Genomic DNA, 18,631 nt, shown 5'->3' on the forward strand with positions numbered 1-18,631 from the left:
CACAGGGCAGCTTTTCTCCGAGCTCAGAGTTGAACAAATGTAAGATCGGGCTTTACACCGAGACATTCAGTTCCCAGGGGCAAGCATGAGACAGTGGCCTTCCTCCATCTGAACTGCAAGAGGCTTTCCTCTTTGACTAATCCACCTCAGCACAGACCCATTACGGGTGTCAGGCTGGGGGACAGTCAGGTCTTTCCCATCCCACGAGGCCATATTTCAGACTGTCACATGGGGAGAAACCTTGGACAATACCCTGCTTTTAAGGGCAGAGGTCCCCGTGGCTTTCCACGGTGCATTGCGCCCCTGGTTTATTGAGACTAGAGAATGGCAATGACTTTTACCAAGTACACTGCTTGTAAACATTTGGTTAACAAGGCACGTCCTGCACAGCCCTAGATCCCTTAAACCTCGATTTTATACAACACAGGTTTTTGTGAGCTCCAAGTTGGGTCAAAGGGGCTGCGGCAAAGCTACAAATGATCAACATCTCAGCAAAGCAATTGTTTAAAATACAGGTCTTTTTCAAAATGGAGTCTCTTATGTCTTCCCCTTCTACATAGACACAGTGAGAGTCTGATCTCTCTTTCTTTACCCTACATCCAAGGGCTTGAACATTTCTTGACTTGTTGGCAATCCAAATCGTTACGTCTCCGAAACAGAGTTGACTGAGGGGACCGCAGTGCTGGGCAGGACCTTTGACTTCGTATACATCCACAGGAGCAAGAAAACCTCAGCCCCACTCTACCAACACGCACCTAGTAAAATTCCGCCAACCGAATCTCACGCACGCTAACACGTGGGGAGCGTTGCTTGCACCACGAGTCCCCATTTGGCTCAACCGCCGATGCCAAGTGTGTGGTTCCAGTTGCGACGGCGCCCCGTGAAGTGGCTTCCGGATGTGCGAATGAACCAGGCAGAGTTTCACTGGCCAAATGGACCCCAGCACAGCTGAAGTGAACTCCCACATTTGGGATGTACTTCAGAGGTAAAACATTCATCCCCTCTTCTTTCCGGATGTCTGACACCATGGTTCTCCCCCTGATCCTAAGAGTAGCTGAGGTAGAGACTCACTAAAAGATCTAGGCAGGGATATCCCATCATGCACAGGCTCTCTCCATTCTCTGACCTGGGAACAACTCTGAGCAGGATTCCACATCTAGGAGGCCTCGGAACTGAGCGGGATTTTCTGAGACACACCAAATGGCTGCTCCCTTTCCGCCGCTGTTGAGGGTCGTTATCTTGATTATCCAGATCACCTAGAAAGTATCCGTATCCAGAATCAATAAGATCAACTCTCTGCTCCTCTGACAGCAGAAGGAGCAGGACCATAAGGAACCAAAGAGCGTGGAAGGAAACGATGTGACAGGAAAGCTCAGAGAACGGCCACAGGGGGTCGTCAGCAGGCCTTCCAACCTGAATCATGAATAATTAATGAAGCGCAAATCAAAGGGGACTCGAGTTTCAGCAGGAGCAATTCATCCAACGGGAGATCGCCGGAGGGCCAGCAAGATTGAGAGACTGGGAGCCGGGTGCAGTGTCAAAGGGGACGCGACTGGTTCCAAAGCTCGAGAAGACCATGGGGTCACTTGGGCTACATGAGAAAATGCCCCAGTGTGCTGGTTCATCATTCCGACTCCTGCCTGTCTCTTCCCGTCCAAGGAACATGGAACCTAAGTCGTGCAGGTGCAGATGACCATGGGCAGAATTAGGGGACGTGGCACAAAAGTTCACCGACACGGGAGTTCCACAGAAGGTGCGGTGGATCTTCGCAAATCCAGAGACATGGCAATGGGACCCAGGGAATTAGAGCCTCACAGGCGTCCGGGAGACTTTTCAGGCATAATGCCTGGAGTCGCAAGACGAGCTGAAAAAGGAGCCAGGCACTGAAGGACAAAGCGTTGTGGACTTTCGTCATCTGTGTTTCCCAGTGCGGTCCAATTCACGGTGGTTTCCAAGCGCCTCCTGGGGGAGAAAACACATGAGGGTGCGGTCACGGTTCTCTGCTGACAGACTTACCTTGGGGAAGAAAGAGAAGCTCTGAAGATGGATCATGGCCGTGACTGCATGTCAAGGAGAGTCTCCTTGATGACACTGAGGCCTACGTCGAGATAGACAAAATGTGGTCCAATTAAAAGGTGTCTATTTTACCACATTTTTTTTAAAACAAAACAAAACAAAAAAACAAAAAAGATGGAAAAGAAGACAGGGGTACAGGCACCAGTGTTACATGTCTGATGAGGAACATCTATTCTTCAAAGCTTGCAGCTGTACAAGTAGGTTTTAGAATGTCTGTCAGCAGTGGACATGATCTTAGAGTGGGCTGTGCAAATAGACCTTTCCAGGTCATGTAATTGGATTAAGTTAATTGCAATTAAGGTACAGGTAACTGATTAGGTTAGGGTGCGTTCCACGTCAGGTGACCGGAGGCAGTATAAAAGGCAGCCTGGAAAGCAGAGGTCCCTCTCCGCCCCTTCCTCCGTCGTCCTGGATGCTGCATCGCTTCCAGCGGGGCTGCTCCAGCACCTGCCCATCTCAGCGCCAGCCGGGGAAAGAAAGTAGATGTGTAATTTCAGGTTAGTTTCACTGAACAATTGTTTGTTTCACGCAATCCCTGAGGGATGGTGGAGCGGGGGAGGAAGAGACAAAGGAGGCCGAAAGATGCCGATCGCACTGGGGCTTGCTGGTGGGGTAGGATGTGTTCTCGCTACTAGTAATTCTTGGAACAGGAAACGAGAAAACATATCCGTCTCCACGTGTGGGATAAGACCAAGATGGGAATGCGAAAAGAAATGTACTGCAGCATGCTGAATTGCTGGGTAAATGGAAAAAGGACTTTGGAAAAAAGGGTGGTTTGCCCTTCAGCCGTGTAAGACCTCGATACGATATGGCACTTCTTCCCCGTTAGTTCAGATGAATTCGTGTGGTATGCGTAAAATACCAAAAAAATAAATAAAGAAGGGCTGGAGCTAAAGCCAAAAGATAGAACAGGAAAGACCATCACCTGCTAGTGTGGTAGAGAGGAAGGTAACTTCTCTCTATGAATTTGTGTTTGGAAGTGGCCTAATGAAATGGCAAGAGTAGCGTTTCAAGTTCTCACAGGAAGCATCCCTTATCCCTGACTTCAAACAGACCTGCCAAAGGGTGGCACACGCCATGCCCTGTGTCTTCGATCATTCTGTCCGTCAAGGGAGACAGAATCACCGTGTCTTCTACCGGAGTGAATCGTGAGAGACCTAAGTCCAGTGTCCAGAATCAGTTGTTTGTTTGGGGTTGAAAGCTCAACTCCCCATACCTAGGCCACGGGCCCTGTGGCAGGTGAGGTTTACTCTTGGACTAGGTAGTCATGGCAGAGGAACACACAATATCCGAGGATGCACACAGCACATTGTGTTCTACAGATTTGACAGACTGGTGGTGAGGTCTCCTCATGACCACACAGGCAGGGCGTTAGCAGGTGGCTTCCTGTGGGTGTGTGAGTATCCAACGTGCTTAACCATCGACATGTGTGTGTTTGTGTGTGTTTCAGGTGACCCAACAGTCAACCCCTGAAAAAGGCGGTCATAAAACCCCCAGCAGACGAAGATGATGGCACGTCGGGACCCCAAATCTTGGGCCAAGAGACTGGTGAGAGCCCAGACCCTCCAGAAGCAGCGGAGGGCCCCAGTTGGGCCAAGGGCTCCCCCGCCCGATGAAGAAGATCCCAGGGTAAGTCTAGCCCTGGATCTCTTGGGTATCGGGGTGGGGGTGGGGACGGGGGGAGGGGGTGTCACACGGTCCTCGGAGACTGGGTTGGATTCCAAAGAGTTCTGTCACCACCACCCAGGTTGCTTTTCCCATCCAAGGTGGGCGTGGCTTGGGACCTTCTCCCCAGCCCGATAGGTCCCTTGAGAAACTCTTGGGGGCAACCTCTCTTTCTACTTAGAGTCCTGTGTAGCCACGTTTGGCTGCGTTGTTGACATCGGGTTCACCATCGTGCCCCTTGGAACCTTGAGTCCTTCCTTTCAGAGTTCCTCCGTCACATGGGCTTTGGGAGGGAACATCGTATCCGAACTCTCCCAGCACTTAACGGCCCCCATGCCGGTGTCCCCTCTTTGGAATCCTTATTCAGCTCTGAATTCACAATCCGTCCCAATGTTGACGTGGGATCGCTGCCTGTGGCTTCAGCTCCCTCACTGACATCACTTCCTTTCCACCCACAGCTCAAGTGCAAAAACTGCGGGGCCTTTGGCCACACGGCCAGAAGTACCAGGTGCCCCATGAAGTGCTGGAAGGCAGCCCTGGTTCCAGCGACCTTGGGGAAAAAGGAAGGGAAGGAAAACCTGAAACCATGGAAGCCCCAGGTTGAAGCCAACCCGGGGCCCTTGAACAAGGATAAGGGAGAGAAGGAAGAGAGACCAAGGTGAGCAGTGGGAGGGGTTTTCACCACCCTTAGGGTACTGCCTCCTAAGGACATGGTGTCTCTGCACCTGCACACCGTGTGCCTTTCCGTCTCCGGGCCAGGGAAGGAACGCTGCAGAGAAATAGGCCGCAGCTCCGTGTCCTCCGGGGTTCCGCACCCAGGAGCTCCTTTGGCTCTGGGAGATTCAGGGACGGGGAGAGGCGGGGGCGCTTCGTGCAGGTTCCCCGCGACAGAGGGAAAAGCGATGGAATCCAAATCACAGTCCTTAGTTGGGAAGCCTAGAGGGCCACCTGGAGGATGGGAAGGTTGGCACGTGAGGGAAGGTGCAGAGGCGGAAAGGGCACCAGATGTCCATTTCTGTATCACAAAACACGGAGTGGGACTGGGCCCCAGACGGGGTTCTCCCTGTCTCCTGCGGAAAACCAGGGGGCACGGCCTGACCTTTTTCCGTTCTGCAGGCAACAAGACCCGCAGAGGAAGGCTCTCCTCCACATATTTTCCGGGAAAGCTCCAGAGAAGCCGCTGCCGAATCGAAAAGGATCCACGGAATCTTCTGATTATCTGAGGGTGAGTGTCACCCCGGGCCCCTGGTCCTTTTCTCCTCTAGGTCACCCTGCTTGATTTCCTTTCAGCTTCCCGTCTGCGGGAGGAAATCGGGGAACCCCTCTTTCTTGCCTTCTTGGGGTCAGGGACTCCACGATCCTTCCAGGTCGATTTGATTGCAGGCGAAGGCATCTGAAGATGCCGTATTTCCTGTTGCTTCCTTTCTGTCCAATTATGGCAAGCCTGCCAACAACATGTTCCTAGCGGCATGAGGAAATTAGTCCCTCAGAGGCCCCAAACGTGGAGAAGGCTAAACCCAGGAACATGCACGTGTTCAGAGAAGACGTCCCGAGTACCCTTGAGCCACCAACCTGCCTTCGGAAGGGCATTAGTCCGTTCCACTTCATGGAAGGCTGAGTGGAGGCGCTTGGATCCAGTTAATGCCCAAGACGCGATCTTTTGAACAATGGTGTGCTTAGATCAGCTACACATAGCTCGAGAGCGCATCTTTCATGTGTCTTGTCCTGATCAGCACTCAGCTGGAGTCCTACTTCCAAGGACCGCCTGTCGATACTGTACTAAGAATTTCATGGCGTGTGCACCTTGTCTTTAGATGTGCTTGATTTTCACGTTGGCTCCATGCTGAGGAACTACTTCTAACCTGTGTTGTTTCCTCTCTTTCAGGTTGCAAGCGGGCCAATGCCGGTCCACACAACCAGTAAAAGGCCGCGCGTGGACCCTGTCCCCGCTGATCGCTCAGCTACCGAAATGTCTGGCAGGGGCTCCGTCTTGGCTTCACTGTCTCCCCTCAGAAAAGCCAGTCTGAGCTCCTCCTCAAGTCTCGGACCAAAGGAAAGACAGACAGGGGCTGCGGCCGACATCCCTCAGCCTGCCGTCAGGCACCAGGGCCCCGAGCCTCTCCTCGTGGTGAAGCCGACACACTGCAGCCCTGAGGGTGGCTGCCGAGAAGTTCCCCAGGCTGCCTCCAGAACCCACGGCCCGCTCCAGGCCATCAGACCCCAGGCGCAAGACAAACGTCCTGCGGTGACCTCACAGCCCTGCCCGCCAGCCGCCACACACAGCTTGGGCCTAGGCTCCAATCTCAGCTTCGGGCCAGGAGCCAAGAGACCTGCCCAGGCTCCGATTCAGGCTTGCCTGAACTTCCCCAAGAAACCAAGACTGGGTCCCTTCCAGATCCCCGAAAGCGCCATCCAGGGAGGTGAGCTGGGGGCCCCGGAGAATCTCCAACCTCCGCCAGCCGCAACCGAACTTGGACCAAGTACGTCGCCCCAGATGGACAGGAGGACACCGGCCCAGGTGCCCAGCGTCGACCGGCAGCCTCCGCACAGCAGACCTTGCCTGCCTACTACCCAGGCCTGCACCATGTCCCATCACCCAGCGGCCAGCCATGATGGGGCCCAGCCTCTCAGAGTTCTCTTCCAGAGACTGGAAAACGGACGCTGGAGCTCCAGCCTCCTGGCGGCCCCCTCATTTCCCTCTCCTGAGAAGCCGGGAGGCTTCCTCGCTCAGAGCCCTCATGTGTCAGAGAAGTCTGAGGGTCCCTGTGTTCGTGTCCCACCGAGCGTCCTCTATGAGGACCTTCAGGTTTCCTCCTCCTCAGAGGACAGCGATTCTGACCTGGAGTGAGACTGCAGGTGGCAGGGGCTCCTTGGCCTCCAGCTCCCGTGACTTGGAGGGGACTGTGGGACTGAGGAGTGCGGAGCAGAGAGCAGACTCTGTGCGGTGACTCCGATGCTCCCCGGCTGTGGCGCTTCTGTGGATGTGGGAGCCCGGGCCAGGCAAGGAGCAGGTGCAGGGAGCAGGTGCAGGGACTCTGCCTCATTGAATTCTGGTGAGGGACGTTGTAGTTCGCGTGGTTCTCCGGAAACGCGCCAGGGAAAGCTTCCGTGCCAGAGATTCGTTGCCTCAGAAACTGCGTGACGCACAAGAGACAGACTTCCGCTGGGACGTCAACAGGAAACTGGGGAATTACTGTGTATTTGCTCTCTAGATGACTGAATAAGGGAAAAGTTAGGGAACCCCGAGAGGTGCAGCCCTTCCGCTGTGCCCCGCCCTGAGAGCAGTGTTTCGGACGCTGGGAAGCGTGCTGTGCAAAGCGCTCTCGGGGTCTTTCCTCAGCCTCGAAAACTGGGCTCTGGAATGCCTTTGTACATATGTGTGTTTAATTTGTTTTGAAGTGAATAAAATTCTCAAAAAGATGACATATTGTCTTTTGACTCTCATTCCGTGTCTGTGTTTAACTGATTTTCCAAGTGAAGGGGTGGCCTGGCCCTCCACCCCTGTGGGTGTTTCTAGTCGGGTGGGATGAGAGACGGAGAAAAGGAATAAGACACAGAGACAAAGTATAGGGAGACAACAGTGGGTCCAGGGGACTGGCACTCAGCACACCAAGGACCTGCACCGGCACCGGCCTCTGAGTTCCCTCAGTTTTTATTGATTATGATTTTTATTATTTCAGCAAAAAGGAATGTAGTAGGAGAGCAGGGTGATAATAAGGAGAAGGTCAACAACAACAAAAAAAAAAAAACACGTGAGCAAAAGAATCTATATCATTATTAAGTTCAAGGGAAGGTACTATGCCTGGACGTGCACGTAGGCCAGATTTATGTTTCTCTCCACCCAAACATCTCAGCGGAGTAAAGAATAACAAGGCAGCATTACTGCCAACATGTCTCGCCTCCCGCCACAGGGCAGCTTTTCTCCGAGCTCAGAGTTGAACAAATGTAAGATCGGGCTTTACACCGAGACATTCAGTTCCCAGGGGCAAGCAGGAGACAGTGGCCTTCCTCCATCTGAACTGCAAGAGGCTTTCCTCTTTGACTAATCCACCTCAGCACAGACCCATTACGGGTGTCAGGCTGGGGGACAGTCAGGTCTTTCCCATCCCACGAAGCCATATTTCAGACTGTCACATGGGGAGAAACCTTGGACAATACCCTGCTTTTAAGGGCAGAGGTCCCCGTGGCTTTCCACGGTGCATTGCGCCCCTGGTTTATTGAGACTAGAGAATGGCAATGACTTTTACCAAGTACACTGCTTGTAAACATTTGGTTAACAAGGCACGTCCTGCACAGCCCTAGATCCCTTAAACCTCGATTTTATACAACACAGGTTTTTGTGAGCTCCAAGTTGGGTCAAAGGGGCTGCGGCAAAGCTACAAATGATCAACATCTCAGCAAAGCAATTGTTTAAAATACAGGTCTTTTTCAAAATGGAGTCTCTTATGTCTTCCCCTTCTACATAGACACAGTGAGAGTCTGATCTCTCTTTCTTTACCCTACATCCAAGGGCTTGAACATTTCTTGACTTGTTGGCAATCCAAATCGTTACGTCTCTGAAACAGAGTTGACTGAGGGGACCGCAGTGCTGGGCAGGACCTTTGACTTCGTATACATCCACAGGAGCAAGAAAACCTCAGCCCCACTCTACCAACACGCACCTAGTAAAATTCCGCCAACCGAATCTCACGCACGCTAACACGTGGGGAGCGTTGCTTGCACCACGAGTCCCCATTTGGCTCAACCGCCGATGCCAAGTGTGTGGTTCCAGTTGCGACGGCGCCCCGTGAAGTGGCTTCCGGATGTGCGAATGAACCAGGCAGAGTTTCACTGGCCAAATGGACCCCAGCACAGCTGAAGTGAACTCCCACATTTGGGATGTACTTCAGAGGTAAAACATTCATCTCGTCTTCTTTCCGGATGTCTGACACCATGGTTCTCCCCCTGATCCTAAGAGTAGCTGAGGTAGAGACTCACTAAAAGATCTAGGCAGGGATATCCCATCATGCACAGGCTCTCTCCATTCTCTGACCTGGGAACAACTCTGAGCAGGATTCCACATCTAGGAGGCCTCGGAACTGAGCGGGATTTTCTGAGACACACCAAATGGCTGCTCCCTTTCCGCCGCTGTTGAGGGTCGTTATCTTGATTATCCAGATCACCTAGAAAGTATCCGTATCCAGAATCAATAAGATCAACTCTCTGCTCCTCTGACAGCAGAAGGAGCAGGACCATAAGGAACCAAAGAGCGTGGAAGGAAACGATGTGACAGGAAAGCTCAGAGAACGGCCACAGGGGGTCGTCAGCAGGCCTTCCAACCTGAATCATGAATAATTAATGAAGCGCAAATCAAAGGGGACTCGAGTTTCAGCAGGAGCAATTCATCCAACGGGAGATCGCCGGAGGGCCAGCAAGATTGAGAGACTGGGAGCCGGGTGCAGTGTCAAAGGGGACGCGACTGGTTCCAAAGCTCGAGAAGACCATGGGGTCACTTGGGCTACATGAGAAAATGCCCCAGTGTGCTGGTTCATCATTCCGACTCCTGCCTGTCTCTTCCCGTCCAAGGAACATGGAACCTAAGTCGTGCAGGTGCAGATGACCATGGGCAGAATTAGGGGACGTGGCACAAAAGTTCACCGACACGGGAGTTCCACAGAAGGTGCGGTGGATCTTCGCAAATCCAGAGACATGGCAATGGGACCCAGGGAATTAGAGCCTCACAGGCGTCCGGGAGACTTTTCAGGAATAATGCCTGGAGTCGCAAGACGAGCTGAAAAAGGAGCCAGGCACTGAAGGACAAAGCGTTGTGGACTTTCGTCATCTGTGTTTCCCAGTGCGGTCCAATTCACGGTGGTTTCCAAGCGCCTCCTGGGGGAGAAAACACATGAGGGTGCGGTCACGGTTCTCTGCTGACAGACTTACCTTGGGGAAGAAAGAGAAGCTCTGAAGATGGATCATGGCCGTGACTGCATGTCAAGGAGAGTCTCCTTGATGACACTGAGGCCTACGTCGAGATAGACAAAATGTGGTCCAATTAAAAGGTGTCTATTTTACCACATTTTTTTTAAAACAAAACAAAACAAAAAAACAAAAAAGATGGAAAAGAAGACAGGGGTACAGGCACCAGTGTTACATGTCTGATGAGGAACATCTATTCTTCAAAGCTTGCAGCTGTACAAGTAGGTTTTAGAATGTCTGTCAGCAGTGGACATGATCTTAGAGTGGGCTGTGCAAATAGACCTTTCCAGGTCATGTAATTGGATTAAGTTAATTGCAATTAAGGTACAGGTAACTGATTAGGTTAGGGTGCGTTCCACGTCAGGTGACCGGAGGCAGTATAAAAGGCAGCCTGGAAAGCAGAGGTCCCTCTCCGCCCCTTCCTCCGTCGTCCTGGATGCTGCATCGCTTCCAGCGGGGCTGCTCCAGCACCTACCCATCTCAGCGCCAGCCGGGGAAAGAAAGTAGACGTGTAATTTCAGGTTAGTTTCACTGAACAATTGTTTGTTTCACGCAATCCCTGAGGGATGGTGGAGCGGGGGAGGAAGAGACAAAGGAGGCCGAAAGATGCCGATCGCACTGGGGCTTGCTGGTGGGGTAGGATGTGTTCTCGCTACTAGTAATTCTTGGAACAGGAAACGAGAAAACATATCCGTCTCCACGTGTGGGATAAGACCAAGATGGGAATGCGAAAAGAAATGTACTGCAGCATGCTGAATTGCTGGGTAAATGGAAAAAGGACTTTGGAAAAAAGGGTGGTTTGCCCTTCAGCCGTGTAAGACCTCGATACGATATGGCACTTCTTCCCCGTTAGTTCAGATGAATTCGTGTGGTATGCGTAAAATACCAAAAAAATAAATAAAGAGGGGCTGGAGCTAAAGCCAAAAGATAGAACAGGAAAGACCATCACCTGCTAGTGTGGTAGAGAGGAAGGTAACTTCTCTCTATGAATTTGTGTTTGGAAGTGGCCTAATGAAATGGCAAGAGTAGCGTTTCAAGTTGTCACAGGAAGCATCCCTTATCCCTGACTTCAAACAGACCTGCCAAAGGGTGGCACACGCCATGCCCTGTGTCTTCGATCATTCTGTCCGTCAAGGGAGACAGAATCACCGTGTCTTCTACCGGAGTGAATCGTGAGAGACCTAAGTCCAGTGTCCAGAATCAGTTGTTTGTTTGGGGTTGAAAGCTCAACTCCCCATACCTAGGCCACGGGCCCTGTGGCAGGTGAGGTTTACTCTTGGACTAGGTAGTCATGGCAGAGGAACACACAATATCCGAGGATGCACACAGCACATTGTGTTCTACAGATTTGACAGACTGGTGGTGAGGTCTCCTCATGACCACACAGGCAGGGCGTTAGCAGGTGGCTTCCTGTGGGTGTGTGAGTATCCAACGTGCTTAACCATCGACATGTGTGTGTTTGTGTGTGTTTCAGGTGACCCAACAGTCAACCCCTGAAAAAGGCGGTCATAAAACCCCCAGCAGACGAAGATGATGGCACGTCGGGACCCCAAATCTTGGGCCAAGAGACTGGTGAGAGCCCAGACCCTCCAGAAGCAGCGGAGGGCCCCAGTTGGGCCAAGGGCTCCCCCGCCCGATGAAGAAGATCCCAGGGTAAGTCTAGCCCTGGATCTCTTGGGTATCGGGGTGGGGGTGGGGACGGGGGGAGGGGGTGTCACACGGTCCTCGGAGACTGGGTTGGATTCCAAAGAGTTCTGTCACCACCACCCAGGTTGCTTTTCCCATCCAAGGTGGGCGTGGCTTGGGACCTTCTCCCCAGCCCGATAGGTCCCTTGAGAAACTCTTGGGGGCAACCTCTCTTTCTACTTAGAGTCCTGTGTAGCCACGTTTGGCTGCGTTGTTGACATCGGGTTCACCATCGTGCCCCTTGGAACCTTGAGTCCTTCCTTTCAGAGTTCCTCCGTCACATGGGCTTTGGGAGGGAACATCGTATCCGAACTCTCCCAGCACTTAACGGCCCCCATGCCGGTGTCCCCTCTTTGGAATCCTTATTCAGCTCTGAATTCACAATCCGTCCCAATGTTGACGTGGGATCGCTGCCTGTGGCTTCAGCTCCCTCACTGACATCACTTCCTTTCCACCCACAGCTCAAGTGCAAAAACTGCGGGGCCTTTGGCCACACGGCCAGAAGTACCAGGTGCCCCATGAAGTGCTGGAAGGCAGCCCTGGTTCCAGCGACCTTGGGGAAAAAGGAAGGGAAGGAAAACCTGAAACCATGGAAGCCCCAGGTTGAAGCCAACCCGGGGCCCTTGAACAAGGATAAGGGAGAGAAGGAAGAGAGACCAAGGTGAGCAGTGGGAGGGGTTTTCACCACCCTTAGGGTACTGCCTCCTAAGGACATGGTGTCTCTGCACCTGCACACCGTGTGCCTTTCCGTCTCCGGGCCAGGGAAGGAACGCTGCAGAGAAATAGGCCGCAGCTCCGTGTCCTCCGGGGTTCCGCACCCAGGAGCTCCTTTGGCTCTGGGAGATTCAGGGACGGGGAGAGGCGGGGGCGCTTCGTGCAGGTTCCCCGCGACAGAGGGAAAAGCGATGGAATCCAAATCACAGTCCTTAGTTGGGAAGCCTAGAGGGCCACCTGGAGGATGGGAAGGTTGGCACGTGAGGGAAGGTGCAGAGGCGGAAAGGGCACCAGATGTCCATTTCTGTATCACAAAACACGGAGTGGGACTGGGCCCCAGACGGGGTTCTCCCTGTCTCCTGCGGAAAACCAGGGGGCACGGCCTGACCTTTTTCCGTTCTGCAGGCAACAAGACCCGCAGAGGAAGGCTCTCCTCCACATATTTTCCGGGAAACCTCCAGAGAAGCCGCTGCCGAATCGAAAAGGATCCACGGAATCTTCTGATTATCTGAGGGTGAGTGTCACCCCGGGCCCCTGGTCCTTTTCTCCTCTAGGTCACCCTGCTTGATTTCCTTTCAGCTTCCCGTCTGCGGGAGGAAATCGGGGAACCCCTCTTTCTTGCCTTCTTGGGGTCAGGGACTCCACGATCCTTCCTGGTCGATTTGATTGCAGGCGAAGGCATCTGAAGATGCCGTATTTCCTGTTGCTTCCTTTCTGTCCAATTATGGCAAGCCTGCCAACAACATGTTCCTAGCGGCATGAGGAAATTAGTCCCTCAGAGGCCCCAAACGTGGAGAAGGCTAAACCCAGGAACATGCACGTGTTCAGAGAAGACGTCCCGAGTACCCTTGAGCCACCAACCTGCCTTCGGAAGGGCATTAGTCCGTTCCACTTCATGGAAGGCTGAGTGGAGGCGCTTGGATCCAGTTAATGCCCAAGACGCGATCTTTTGAACAATGGTGTGCTTAGATCAGCTACACATAGCTCGAGAGCGCATCTTTCATGTGTCTTGTCCTGATCAGCACTCAGCTGGAGTCCTACTTCCAAGGACCGCCTGTCGATACTGTACTAAGAATTTCATGGCGTGTGCACCTTGTCTTTAGATGTGCTTGATTTTCACGTTGGCTCCATGCTGAGGAACTACTTCTAACCTGTGTTGTTTCCTCTCTTTCAGGTTGCAAGCGGGCCAATGCCGGTCCACACAACCAGTAAAAGGCCGCGCGTGGACCCTGTCCCCGCTGATCGCTCAGCTACCGAAATGTCTGGCAGGGGCTCCGTCTTGGCTTCACTGTCTCCCCTCAGAAAAGCCAGTCTGAGCTCCTCCTCAAGTCTCGGACCAAAGGAAAGACAGACAGGGGCTGCGGCCGACATCCCTCAGCCTGCCGTCAGGCACCAGGGCCCCGAGCCTCTCCTCGTGGTGAAGCCGACACACTGCAGCCCTGAGGGTGGCTGCCGAGAAGTTCCCCAGGCTGCCTCCAGAACCCACGGCCCGCTCCAGGCCATCAGACCCCAGGCGCAAGACAAACGTCCTGCGGTGACCTCACAGCCCTGCCCGCCAGCCGCCACACACAGCTTGGGCCTAGGCTCCAATCTCAGCTTCGGGCCAGGAGCCAAGAGACCTGCCCAGGCTCCGATTCAGGCTTGCCTGAACTTCCCCAAGAAACCAAGACTGGGTCCCTTCCAGATCCCCGAAAGCGCCATCCAGGGAGGTGAGCTGGGGGCCCCGGAGAATCTCCAACCTCCGCCAGCCGCAACCGAACTTGGACCAAGTACGTCGCCCCAGATGGACAGGAGGACACCGGCCCAGGTGCCCAGCGTCGACCGGCAGCCTCCGCACAGCAGACCTTGCCTGCCTACTACCCAGGCCTGCACCATGTCCCATCACCCAGCGGCCAGCCATGATGGGGCCCAGCCTCTCAGAGTTCTCTTCCAGAGACTGGAAAACGGACGCTGGAGCTCCAGCCTCCTGGCGGCCCCCTCATTTCCCTCTCCTGAGAAGCCGGGAGGCTTCCTCGCTCAGAGCCCTCATGTGTCAGAGAAGTCTGAGGGTCCCTGTGTTCGTGTCCCACCGAGCGTCCTCTATGAGGACCTTCAGGTTTCCTCCTCCTCAGAGGACAGCGATTCTGACCTGGAGTGAGACTGCAGGTGGCAGGGGCTCCTTGGCCTCCAGCTCCCGTGACTTGGAGGGGACTGTGGGACTGAGGAGTGCGGAGCAGAGAGCAGACTCTGTGCGGTGACTCCGATGCTCCCCGGCTGTGGCGCTTCTGTGGATGTGGGAGCCCAGGCCAGGCAAGGAGCAGGTGCAGGGAGCAGGTGCAGGGACTCTGCCTCATTGAATTCTGGTGAGGGACGTTGTAGTTCGCGTGGTTCTCCGGAAACGCGCCAGGGAAAGCTTCCGTGCCAGAGATTCGTTGCCTCAGAAACTGCGTGACGCACAAGAGACAGACTTCCGCTGGGACGTCAACAGGAAACTGGGGAATTACTGTGTATTTGCTCTCTAGATGACTGAATAAGGGAAAAGTTAGGGAACCCCGAGAGGTGCAGCCCTTCCGCTGTGCCCCGCCCTGAGAGCAGTGTTTCGGACGCTGGGAAGCGTGCTGTGCAAAGCGCTCTCGGGGTCTTTCCTCAGCCTCGAAAACTGGGCTCTGGAATGCCTTTGTACATATGTGTGTTTAATTTGTTTTGAAGTGAATAAAATTCTCAAAAAGATGACATATTGTCTTTTGACTCTCATTCCGTGTCTGTGTTTAACTGATTTTCCAAGTGAAGGGGTGGCCTGGCCCTCCACCCCTGTGGGTGTTTCTAGTCGGGTGGGATGAGAGACGGAGAAAAGGAATAAGACACAGAGACAAAGTATAGGGAGACAACAGTGGGTCCAGGGGACTGGCACTCAGCACACCAAGGACCTGCACCGGCACCGGCCTCTGAGTTCCCTCAGTTTTTATTGATTATGATTTTTATTATTTCAGCAAAAAGGAATGTAGTAGGAGAGCAGGGTGATAATAAGGAGAAGGTCAACAACAACAACAAAAAAAAAACACGTGAGCAAAAGAATCTATATCATTATTAAGTTCAAGGGAAGGTACTATGCCTGGACGTGCACGTAGGCCAGATTTATGTTTCTCTCCACCCAAACATCTCAGCGGAGTAAAGAATAACAAGGCAGCATTACTGCCAACATGTCTCGCCTCCCGCCACAGGGCAGCTTTTCTCCGAGCTCAGAGTTGAACAAATGTAAGATCGGGCTTTACACCGAGACATTCAGTTCCCAGGGGCAAGCAGGAGACAGTGGCCTTCCTCCATCTGAACTGCAAGAGGCTTTCCTCTTTGACTAATCCACCTCAGCACAGACCCATTACGGGTGTCAGGCTGGGGGACAGTCAGGTCTTTCCCATCCCACGAGGCCATATTTCAGACTGTCACATGGGGAGAAACCTTGGACAATACCCTGCTTTTAAGGGCAGAGGTCCCCGTGGCTTTCCACGGTGCATTGCGCCCCTGGTTTATTGAGACTAGAGAATGGCAATGACTTTTACCAAGTACACTGCTTGTAAACATTTGGTTAACAAGGCACGTCCTGCACAGCCCTAGATCCCTTAAACCTCGATTTTATACAACACAGGTTTTTGTGAGCTCCAAGTTGGGTCAAAGGGGCTGCGGCAAAGCTACAAATGATCAACATCTCAGCAAAGCAATTGTTTAAAATACAGGTCTTTTTCAAAATGGAGTCTCTTATGTCTTCCCCTTCTACATAGACACAGTGAGAGTCTGATCTCTCTTTCTTTACCCTACATCCAAGGGCTTGAACATTTCTTGACTTGTTGGCAATCCAAATCGTTACGTCTCCGAAACAGAGTTGACTGAGGGGACCGCAGTGCTGGGCAGGACCTTTGACTTCGTATACATCCACAGGAGCAAGAAAACCTCAGCCCCACTCTACCAACACGCACCTAGTAAAATTCCGCCAACCGAATCTCACGCACGCTAACACGTGGGGAGCGTTGCTTGCACCACGAGTCCCCATTTGGCTCAACCGCCGATGCCAAGTGTGTGGTTCCAGTTGCGACGGCGCCCCGTGAAGTGGCTTCCGGATGTGCGAATGAACCAGGCAGAGTTTCACTGGCCAAATGGACCCCAGCACAGCTGAAGTGAACTCCCACATTTGGGATGTACTTCAGAGGTAAAACATTCATCTCGTCTTCTTTCCGGATGTCTGACACCATGGTTCTCCCCCTGATCCTAAGAGTAGCTGAGGTAGAGACTCACTAAAAGATCTAGGCAGGGATATCCCATCATGCACAGGCTCTCTCCATTCTCTGACCTGGGAACAACTCTGAGCAGGATTCCACATCTAGGAGGCCTCGGAACTGAGCGGGATTTTCTGAGACACACCAAATGGCTGCTCCCTTTCCGCCGCTGTTGAGGGTCGTTATCTTGATTATCCAGATCACCTAGAAAGTATCCGTATCCAGAATCAATAAGATCAACTCTCTGCTCCTCTGACAGCAGAAGGAGCAGGACCATAAGGAACCAAAGAGCGTGGAAGGAAACGATGTGACAGGAAAGCTCAGAGAACGGCCACAGGGGGTCGTCAGCAGGCCTTCCAACCTGAATCATGAATAATTAATGAAGCGCAAATCAAAGGGGACTCGAGTTTCAGCAGGAGCAATTCATCCAACGGGAGATCGCCGGAGGGCCAGCAAGATTGAGAGACTGGGAGCCGGGTGCAGTGTCAAAGGGGACGCGACTGGTTCCAAAGCTCGAGAAGACCATGGGGTCACTTGGGCTACATGAGAAAATGCCCCAGTGTGCTGGTTCATCATTCCGACTCCTGCCTGTCTCTTCCCGTCCAAGGAACATGGAACCTAAGTCGTGCAGGTGCAGATGACCATGGGCAGAATTAGGGGACGTGGCACAAAAGTTCACCGACACGGGAGTTCCACAGAAGGTGCGGTGGATCTTCGCAAATCCAGAGACATGGCAATGGGACCCAGGGAATTAGAGCCTCACAGGCGTCCGGGAGACTTTTCAGGCATAATGCCTGGAGTCGCAAGACGAGCTGAAAAAGGAGCCAGGCACTGAAGGACAAAGCGTTGTGGACTTTCGTCATCTGTGTTTCCCAGTGCGGTCCAATTCACGGTGGTTTCCAAGCGCCTCCTGGGGGAGAAAACACATGAGGGTGCGGTCACGGTTCTCTGCTGACAGACTTACCTTGGGGAAGAAAGAGAAGCTCTGAAGATGGATCATGGCCGTGACTGCATGTCAAGGAGAGTCTCCTTGATGACACTGAGGCCTACGTCGAGATAGACAAAATGTGGTCCAATTAAAAGGTGTCTATTTTACCACATTTTTTTTAAAACAAAACAAAACAAAAAAACAAAAAAGATGGAAAAGAAGACAGGGGTACAGGCACCAGTGTTACATGTCTGATGAGGAACATCTATTCTTCAAAGCTTGCAGCTGTACAAGTAGGTTTTAGAATGTCTGTCAGCAGTGGACATGATCTTAGAGTGGGCTGTGCAAATAGACCTTTCCAGGTCATGTAATTGGATTAAGTTAATTGCAATTAAGGTACAGGTAACTGATTAGGTTAGGGTGCGTTCCACGTCAGGTGACCGGAGGCAGTATAAAAGGCAGCCTGGAAAGCAGAGGTCCCTCTCCGCCCCTTCCTCCGTCGTCCTGGATGCTGCATCGCTTCCAGCGGGGCTGCTCCAGCACCTGCCCATCTCAGCGCCAGCCGGGGAAAGAAAGTAGACGTGTAATTTCAGGTTAGTTTCACTGAACAATTGTTTGTTTCACGCAATCCCTGAGGGATGGTGGAGGGGGAGAGGAAGAGACAAAGGAGGCCGAAAGATGCCGATCGCACTGGGGCTTGCTGGTGGGGTAGGATGTGTTCTCGCTACTAGTAATTCTTGGAACAGGAAACGAGAAAACATATCCGTCTCCACGTGTGGGATAAGACCAAGATGGGAATGCGAAAAGAAATGTACTGCAGCATGCTGAATTGCTGGGTAAATGGAAAAAGGACTTTGGAAAAAAGGGTGGTTTGCCCTTCAGCCGTGTAAGACCTCGATACGATATGGCACTTCTTCCCCGTTAGTTCAGATGAATTCGTGTGGTATGCGTAAAATACCAAAAAAATAAATAAAGAAGGGCTGGAGCTAAAGCCAAAAGATAGAACAGGAAAGACCATCACCTGCTAGTGTGGTAGAGAGGAAGGTAACTTCTCTCTATGAATTTGTGTTTGGAAGTGGCCTAATGAAATGGCAAGAGTAGCGTTTCAAGTTGTCACAGGAAGCATCCCTTATCCCTGACTTCAAACAGACCTGCCAAAGGGTGGCACACGCCATGCCCTGTGTCTTCGATCATTCTGTCCGTCAAGGGAGACAGAATCACCGTGTCTTCTACCGGAGTGAATCGTGAGAGACCTAAGTCCAGTGTCCAGAATCAGTTGTTTGTTTGGGGTTGAAAGCTCAACTCCCCATACCTAGGCCACGGGCCCTGTGGCAGGTGAGGTTTACTCTTGGACTAG

General features: G+C 52.7%; 2 protein-coding genes across 2 annotated transcripts; both read left to right on the plus strand.

The window, feature by feature from the left end:
- The first annotated feature begins 3,582 nt into the window (after positions 1 to 3,582).
- Positions 3,583 to 6,589, plus strand: LOC134759005 (protein FAM90A15-like). Its single transcript, XM_063708978.1, has 4 exons — positions 3,583 to 3,705; positions 4,200 to 4,399; positions 4,858 to 4,966; positions 5,627 to 6,589. Exons 1-4 carry the CDS (start codon positions 3,583 to 3,585, stop codon positions 6,587 to 6,589), a joined length of 1,395 nt encoding a protein of 464 aa, XP_063565048.1.
- Positions 6,590 to 11,229: 4,640 nt separating this feature from the next.
- On the plus strand, positions 11,230 to 14,236 carry LOC129524364 (protein FAM90A15-like). The gene is made up of 4 exons (XM_055349749.2): positions 11,230 to 11,352; positions 11,847 to 12,046; positions 12,505 to 12,613; positions 13,274 to 14,236. Exons 1-4 carry the CDS (start codon positions 11,230 to 11,232, stop codon positions 14,234 to 14,236), a joined length of 1,395 nt encoding a protein of 464 aa, XP_055205724.1.
- The last annotated feature ends 4,395 nt before the right edge of the window (positions 14,237 to 18,631 follow it).

The sequence above is a fragment of the Gorilla gorilla genome, chromosome 7, assembly GCF_029281585.2.
Source record: "Gorilla gorilla gorilla isolate KB3781 chromosome 7, NHGRI_mGorGor1-v2.1_pri, whole genome shotgun sequence".
Taxonomy (NCBI): Eukaryota; Metazoa; Chordata; class Mammalia; order Primates; family Hominidae; genus Gorilla; species Gorilla gorilla.

Bases quoted from the DNA above. Each gene is read 5' to 3' on its own strand.
- LOC129524364 (XM_055349749.2), top strand. From the start codon at position 11,230: ATGATGGCACGTCGGGACCCCAAATCTTGGGCCAAGAGACTGGTGAGA. The intron at 12,047-12,504 runs GTGAGCAGTGGG...TCCGTTCTGCAG, and splicing joins GAGAAGGAAGAGAGACCAAG to GCAACAAGACCCGCAGAGGA. The intron at 12,614-13,273 runs GTGAGTGTCACC...CCTCTCTTTCAG, and splicing joins AATCTTCTGATTATCTGAGG to GTTGCAAGCGGGCCAATGCC.
- LOC134759005 (XM_063708978.1), top strand. From the start codon at position 3,583: ATGATGGCACGTCGGGACCCCAAATCTTGGGCCAAGAGACTGGTGAGA. The intron at 3,706-4,199 runs GTAAGTCTAGCC...TTCCACCCACAG, and splicing joins CCGATGAAGAAGATCCCAGG to CTCAAGTGCAAAAACTGCGG. The intron at 4,967-5,626 runs GTGAGTGTCACC...CCTCTCTTTCAG, and splicing joins AATCTTCTGATTATCTGAGG to GTTGCAAGCGGGCCAATGCC.